At 38.0% G+C, this 7,943-nt stretch overlaps 1 protein-coding gene across 1 annotated transcript; it reads left to right on the forward strand.

Annotated features, from left to right (window-relative positions):
• Positions 1-3,745: 3,745 nt before the first annotated feature.
• On the forward strand, positions 3,746-7,256 carry RPL22L1 (ribosomal protein L22 like 1). The gene is made up of 4 exons (XM_037137506.2): positions 3,746-3,839; positions 5,580-5,669; positions 5,832-5,953; positions 6,991-7,256. The coding sequence occupies exons 1-4, from the start codon at positions 3,831-3,833 to the stop codon at positions 7,133-7,135; spliced, it is 366 nt and encodes a 121-aa protein (XP_036993401.1). The 5' UTR covers positions 3,746-3,830; the 3' UTR covers positions 7,136-7,256.
• The last annotated feature ends 687 nt before the right edge of the window (positions 7,257-7,943 follow it).

The following is a 7,943-nucleotide window of genomic DNA, read 5'->3' on the forward strand; positions in this document are numbered from 1 at the left end:
GGCATCTTTATTATATTGGTTTTCCCAATCAAATGCCCCCCTATTTATTTGGTATTCTTTAAGTTCTCTCAATTATCATCTATAGTTCTGCATAAAGGTCTTGTATACTTATTATTTTTTCTTAGACATTTGATATATTTATGTTACTAAAAATATCTTTAATTTTACTTCTAATTTATTGCTAGTTTTTAAATAAACACTCAATTTCCATACATGAACTTTGTATCCGGCAATCTCGATAAATTTACATATTAATTCTGATCATTTATCTGTAGATGCTTTTAAATTGTACATGTACAATTACATATAAACTACAAATAATGACATTATCACCCAACTTGCTGCATGGCCTATTGCTAGATATGATTGCTAATAATGTATCTGTGAATATAAATATATACATATAAAGTATCCTATACATTTAATATATATTATATATTTTTTCATGAAAGAGATCTTTTTTTTTCCCCTTCACAATGTCCTTTATACACTGGTTTTAGTATCAAAGTTCTACTGGCCTCATTTTTAAAGAAAGTTGATTACTGAAAGTATGTAAAATTGGTATCTTGGCCTATTGGCCACATGCATTTGGTTTGTTTCAGGAAACAATCCCACGTAACAGATGGAAGGACCTGGAAAGGGTGAAACTGGGAAGGAGTGAACACAAAAACGAACGTGCTGAGGACAAAGGAGGCTTAATTCTGCTGGGATCTTCCAGGCACTGATTAAGAACGTACTTTTGAACAGCCCACTCAAGAAAAAGAAGGTAACAGCAGCCAGTTTGGGGCAGGTATGGTTTTACCCCGTGGCTTCTCTAACTGGACACCTGGGAGACTTGTGGGAATCCCCCCCCCAACACTCACCCGTGTGCAACCAGGAAGTAGGAGCTGGACATCCCCCAGACAACCATCGACAAATGGGGATAGGAAACTGTGGACGTATGCTTCCCTCTTCCGGATTAAAAGGTAAGTTGACAGAGTGTGAGTTTGAGCACTAAAGGTACTCGTTACAACTGGCATTATTTCTCAAATGTTTGGTAGAATTCACTGGTGCAGCTGTCTGTGTGCCTTTCTTGTGGATTTTATTTAAAAATTCAATTTTTAAAAACGATGTTAAATATTCATATGTTCTGTTTCTTCTGGGTTTTTTTTCCTAGGCACTCATTTCATCTAATTCGTGGTATTTTGGCATACAATTGTTACTTTTTTATTCAGTTAGTGTTTGTTTAGATTTACTCACAAAAAGTTAGACATTTTCTTTGCTATTTCTTTTGCCATATAGGCCTTTTTTCTAGGATCATTGTCTTCCTCCTGAAGTATATCTTTCAGAATTCTGAGAGTCTTGTTGGTAGCAAACTTTCAGTTTTGTTATCTAAAAATACCTTAAATGCATCTAATCTCTTGACAGGTAGTTTGTTATTATCCTTTGTAGCTCTAAATAGACAGTCTCTCTCAGCACTTTGAAGATAATACTACTCAGGCTCGTATTGTTGCTAATGTGCAGTCAGCTGTTAATATAACTCCTGTTGGTAAATATGTTGTCTTTTCTCTATGAATGCTTTTGAAATAATTCTGTGTTTGTGTTTTGAAGTTCCACTATGATGTGCTTAGGTATGCATTTTTTTGCAATTGCCATGCCTGGCTGGCATTTATCAGGATTTCTGAATCTAAGAATTCAGCCATTTTTTCTTGAAATTTTGCCTTTCCCCCATTTGCTCTATCCCATATATACAGTCTCATATTTGAATTTGATCATATAGGTTTTTTCTAAGGTTATTTTCATTCATGGATTAAATTTATGATTTTAGTCCCCGTGTTATTTAGCGCTTAAAATTTTTTTTGTCAGCTCTATTGCTCCAAGTTTATTTCAGGGAATCTTTTGTGCTAGCATTTAAAGTTCATTTCTCCAGAGTTCATTTGCATTTGCTTCTTCTGCCTTGCACTACCAATCCAAGCACACATTAAACTATATTTTTAGCTTGCAGGTTTTCATGCTATTTGAGCAGAACTCATTTTAGCCCCAAACTCCTATGAGGGTGGGGGCTTGTCACTCTTGGCTCAAAAAGAAAATTGTTTTAGTTTTCCACCAGCTTAACCATAGTGATTATCTATAAAACCATATTTTAACCAGTTTTTAAGAGGTGGCTATATATGGAGGGGATTTCTCTGTGAATTTAATCTGCCATATTGTTCTATATTTTATTTTACTGATTTATTCAGGCTGCAGCATCAGGTAGATCCAATGACTGAAGTTTATACTATATTAGGAATATGCCTGTCATACACTACAATATCTTACATTTGAATAGCTGGAAAGACAACTTCCACTCATCATTCTAAGTTGTCTTGGCTCTTTTCAGATGCTTATTATTTCATATGTTTTAGAATTCGTTGTCAAAATTTATATCTGTGGGGCACTGATAGGCATTATATTAATATATACTGTTTCTGTTTGTAAAGTTTGGGAAGAATTGGATTATTTATAATGCTTAATCTTACCATCTGCACGCTTCTGGTTAATGGTTTTAAGTTTTTTCCCTAAGTAAGAGAAAAATGTTTTCCACTATAGTTTCTAACTAGTTACTTTGGGATTACTAGTTATTTTGAAATGTGTTCTTTTTAACATCCCATTTGTACAAATGAGATGTACAAAACACTTTAATAGTTAAGTGTTTTTCTTTTTGTCAGAACATGGAAGGCTGCCAAAAACAAGCAAAATAAAATAATAAATGCCTCAATTAATGGCTTTTCCCCCAAAATATCCAATACTACAAAGATCACTTTTCTCTGCAGCCTGAGCGACCCTTGAAAAGGAAATACTAACTGCTCTTCCCCTCTCCTCACCCCCTTAAGTTTTGGAAAAGAAATGAAATTATTGTGGTTCTCAAGGCAAAGAACATAAGATTCTTCTTAAAATGGATATCTGGGAATTCTGTACCTCTGTTCAGACCCCTACACGTTGTATATTTCATTAAAGCATAGTTCCCATTATTACTAATTGCTGTCAAAAAGGATATACATCGTTGTAACTGTCCGATGCAAAACTCTTGAAAGGCAACCCACTTTCACAATCTGACGTCAACTACAATTCTTCAAAGTTCAAAAGCTAGTTTTTCCTTTTATCATCGAGATGGTCACCACCCCCATCACCACCCACTCTGAGCATTATACATTTTCATAGTTAGGTCTTGGAAAATATTCGGTGAATTTTAACTGGGAGGCATTTTGGATGGAAGTGAAAATTCTTAGGGTTAACTGTAAAACCCATGATAACATAGAATAAATTATACCCAACGAGGGAACAAGTGAGCACTAGTAACCTTCTGTTAAAGGCCTTCCATCCGTCAACCCTCACAATGCACCCCCGTCTGGAAACCTAGTTTATTTGGACTCCAGAAATACTGATTTTCCTCAATGGTCATTTAGAAAACAAACCATAGACCTAGAAATAACTTTTTCCCTGGAGGATTATAATTGCAGTATAAGACAGGAGATCTCAAAGCAACCTCAGACAATGCCTTGCCCTGATGGAAAAGAAGATCCTGGCGATTAGTGCAAGAAGATTCCTAGAACTGTGTCTTGTGGACGGGGGAAAACCGTGAGTTATTTCAAAGCCGCCTCTGGAGGGCGCTCCCTAGAAACTTGATTGCCGACGGATTGCTACGTGTCCGGGCCACGCCCTCGTTTGCCTGGTAACTGGCCGCGCGCTCCTCCCAAAATTCTCCACCAGCGGACGAAGGTCTTACGTTCCTGCGCATGACGTACACGCTTAACTATAAATAAGTGCCGGCGGCCGCCGATTTCTCTTTGGTCTCTTGGACAACGTGCAAGATGGCGCCGGTGAGTGAGTGTGGTCCAGCTAAGCTAGTCTTACCCCCAAAGATATGTGTCTGGAGGGTCGAGGTTTTCTCATTGGAGATAAAGGGAGGGTAGAAATGGAGACTGAGTCAGGAAAGCAGCCAGGACGTTAAAACTCAAGGTGGTTTATCCAGGCGGTCTTGTGGCGTTCGGGCTGGGCCCGGCCTTGGCTTAGGGTGGGGTGGCTGTGCGAGCGCAGGGAAAGAGGCCCGACGGTGAGTGGGCCTAGTGGCACAGGCAGCATTTGGGCCATTGCTTTCCTCGCTCCCCCGGGGCGAAGCCGGTGCTGCTCGTATTCACTTCCGCCGGGAAGGATACGTCGGTGTCTGGCGGGCCGACGGCCTGGTGAGGCCGGCCGGAGCGCCCAGGCGCGTGGCGTCCGCGGTTCTCTGTTACTAAGGAGAACTTAAGAACTAAGTTGGGGAAGTTTGTTTATTACTCAGGAAGGAATTATTTTAAAGGTACAAGTTACGACTCTTAGGCAAATGTGAAAGGAATGTGCTTTAAAGGTTTTATGTAAGTTACTGATTAATAAGGGTACCAGTAAGACGTTAAAATCGGATCAGAGAGCATTTGAAAAATTGGGGGTGTGTCGGGAAAATTTTTAAAAACATTAGGAAGGGTAATATTGCTGGATTACATACAAAGCTGGGTGGTGTCGGCCCCCTTGAGTTATCTGTTCCACGGGACAGCATCTCCTAAATTAAATAATGCCCCAACACAGCTATAAATTACACAGTCAAGCCCAGCTCTTAGTAATCTTTTTACCAATATCAAGTTTTGGATAGTGTTTTTTGGCACAAGTTCTTAAACTACCTACGAAAGCAGACTGGCTTTAGTATTTCTGATCTGTCTGGGTAGATCTAATTTGGAGGCCACAGCCTCCCGTAAGTAGTGATTTGTCTGTTTGACTACATTGTTTGAGTGTGGGTGTGTGTGAGGGCAGTAGTAGCCACAGTGCCATTTCATTCGTGTAGGCTTATTACATGGTAATTGGTATAAAGTTCTGGGTCTGGAAAACTTAAGTTACCTATATTTTTTAGACTTTAAAAAAAAAATCTTGACCAGACTAAAGGTCCCCCTCCCCCTCTCTCACCTATAACAGCATAAGGATTGAAATCTCTGAATTTAAGAGGTTGTAATGGATCTCGTACTTTGTGGTGTGCTGTTTGCATTTGGAATGGCAGTAGTAAAGCAGTGCCTGTCCTATAGACAGAAAAAAGCACCTGGTAATTTAAAACTGGACATGGAAAATAATAAAGGCCATTAAAACTCCTCTCGATAACATAACAAAGGGACTGCGATTAAAGACTCAAATATCTGAGTGGGCGTTTCTGGTTTTAACTGGCCAGTAGAAAGTGGATTGATCCCCTTAATCTTTTTCAGTTGTAAAAATGTGGGTTTTTTGTTTGTTTGTTTGTTTGTTTGGGTGGGTGGGGTTTTTTTTTAATGTTTGAATGAAGGAAGCTTACCATATGCTTTGTGCTTTGAGTTTTGCATTTGTGAGACATTCAGATGATGAATGGGAAGTCTCCATTGGATTTTACAAAATCTTGGTTAAATGAAGTTAAGGAGTGCCCGATACTAAATTTTTTAGAATTTTGTATCATTTCTTATAATAATCATGGTAGTATATGTCATTGCACTGATTTTTAAAGTTTGTATATAAAAATGAATGGATTATTTTTAGAAAGTCATAATTATGATAACTTTGTGTAACAGAAAGTCAAGAAGCCTAAGAAGACAATTTGGAAGTTTGGTTTGGACCTTACTCACCCAGTAGAAGATGGAATTTTTGATTCTGCAAATTTTGTAAGTATCACTTACTCAGTTTTTTTTATCTTTGTAGAGATCTTAATAAGGATTAAGTATGTAATATTTGATTTTAACCTAAACTCTATTCCTAGGGTACCTTCCCTAGTGAATATCTAGGGTTTCCTTCCCTAGTTTCGCACTTTTTCTGTTTTAAAATAGGAACAGTTTCTGCGGGAAAAGGTTAAAGTCAATGGAAAAACTGGAAATCTTGGGAATGTGGTTCACATTGAACGCTTCAAGAATAAAATCACAGTTGTTTCTGAGAAACAATTCTCTAAAAGGTTAGTATTTGTTTTTCATAACATTTTACTGAAATTTGGTAGTTAGAATATTTATAGAATATGTAATCCTAATATTCTCTATTCATATATGAGAGTAGATATATTGATGTTTGTGAGATATATCAAAAGTGCTTTGAGTTTTAATGAGGCCTATATGAATGGAAAATATATTTGGTTAACAGTTCCAGTTATTTAGGCTGGTTGTCAACAAGTGTAACTTAGTGTGAAAATCTAGGCAGACAAGTGACATCCAGGCCTCTTATCCAAAGAATCATAGGCTCTGTAATCCAAATTGTATATAAACTAATCACTAGGGATTTGGATATGAGAGGAAGTACCTGTCCTTGAAGGTCTTATGGACTTGCACATAAATATTATGAAATGACATAGGAAGGGCCCAGGAATTAGCAGAAAACCTGAAAATGAACATAGTGTTGCCAGTGGAGTATAGAGGGAGCAGCATTAGCAAAGGGCAGGGAGGCTGGAGGTGAACTGGTAGTTAGGAACGCTTATAAAGTGTAAATGGAAGGGAATGGCTGGTGTGATGAAATTAACCCATAAAGGGCAGCCATGTGTTAGTTGCAAGGCTGTGGATGATCTTCAGCTTGTAAGTGGGACCTGTTGACAGGTTCCCCCTCGTTGATCCAACATGGGATTGAGGTTTGGAAGGTTGGTGGTGCTGGAGTTAAGTACATGATACATTTGAAGAATGAAATTGTATATTTGGTTTAAAAATTTCATTGCACCAGTAAGATGGAAGAAAAAGCTACTATACTGCTGTCCGGCATACTGTCTTCTAACAAGAATACTAGGTTTAACGAGACGGGAGAAGTTTTATAGAATATAAACAGATTCTAACTGGGGTTGAAAGGCTACCTTATTTGAATCCCTAGTGATGTCGCACAGTAGTTAATACAGCATATTTTGGAGGGAATTGGGAATCCAAAAGGTGAATATTACAGGGCATATCTTATATGTAACAGGCCTCTACATAGTAGGTATTATTTCTTAATGAAATTCATATTTTTGTTTTAAAGATACTTGAAATATCTTACCAAGAAATACCTTAAGAAGAACAGTCTTCGCGATTGGCTTCGTGTGGTTGCATCTGACAAGGAGACCTACGAACTTCGATACTTCCAGATTAGTCAAGATGAGGACGGATCTGAGTCTGAGGACTAGGTGGGGCCGCCTGTTACAGGGCTCTGCTTACCAGCAAAACAAAGGAAGTCTTCCAGAGAAACATCCAGAACTCGACTTCTAGTTTTCTGTGAATAAAAAAACACAGCACTCTTTATGTTAAGCTTTTGTCTTTTATTTAAGTGTATGTTGTTTATGTTATACTGGATGTCCTCTGATAGTTTCTGTTAGTGGTATTTAAATAGCTTATAGCTAGCAGAATTTATCCCAAGATTTCTGAAATTTTTATTGCTTTTACAAATGTCCTTAGGTTAAAATACGTAGCGTTATATGGGAAATAATAAAGCACAGTCTGGGTATAACTTTAGTGTACAGTGTGTAAATGAGATCCTGAGTGCCTAGAGCAGGTCTTGTATGTAGGTGCTCAGTATTGACTCGTTCCCGAGCTCTGGAGTGAGGGGATGTTGACTTTCTAATTAGCGTAAAGTTTGGATGAGATGGTATTGCTCTAAACCAATATTTAATTGCCAACCAGAAGCCTTCATTAGAAACAGAAAACCAGATCTTAACTCTTACTATCTTAGCCATTAAATCTGTTTCTTTTCTGAAAAATTATAATTTACTTAGCCTGTTGCATTTTGTCTCCTTAACTCCTTTCTGCACCCACCCCACCCCCCACCACAATCATTCTAAAAGTGTAGGTTATCCGTTAATTATTTAGGACTTCTCAGTGGATGGACCTTTTCCCCTAAATTAAGAGGCCTTCGAGAATTCTTTTAAGCAGAATGATTTGGCAAAGCCCAGATTGCAGGAGAGGAGAGCAATAGGAAGGTGCTAGCCACCTTACAGA

This window comes from Artibeus jamaicensis, unplaced genomic scaffold (genome assembly GCF_021234435.1).
Source record: "Artibeus jamaicensis isolate MK-2021 breed Jamaican fruit bat unplaced genomic scaffold, CSHL_Jam_final scaffold_474, whole genome shotgun sequence".
In the NCBI taxonomy this organism is placed as follows: Eukaryota; Metazoa; Chordata; class Mammalia; order Chiroptera; family Phyllostomidae; genus Artibeus; species Artibeus jamaicensis.

Coding starts and splice junctions, on each gene's coding strand:
- RPL22L1 (XM_037137506.2), top strand. Junction 5,670..5,831: donor TTTTTGATTCTGCAAATTTT/GTAAGTATCACT, acceptor GTTTTAAAATAG/GAACAGTTTCTGCGGGAAAA. Junction 5,954..6,990: donor GAGAAACAATTCTCTAAAAG/GTTAGTATTTGT, acceptor TTTGTTTTAAAG/ATACTTGAAATATCTTACCA.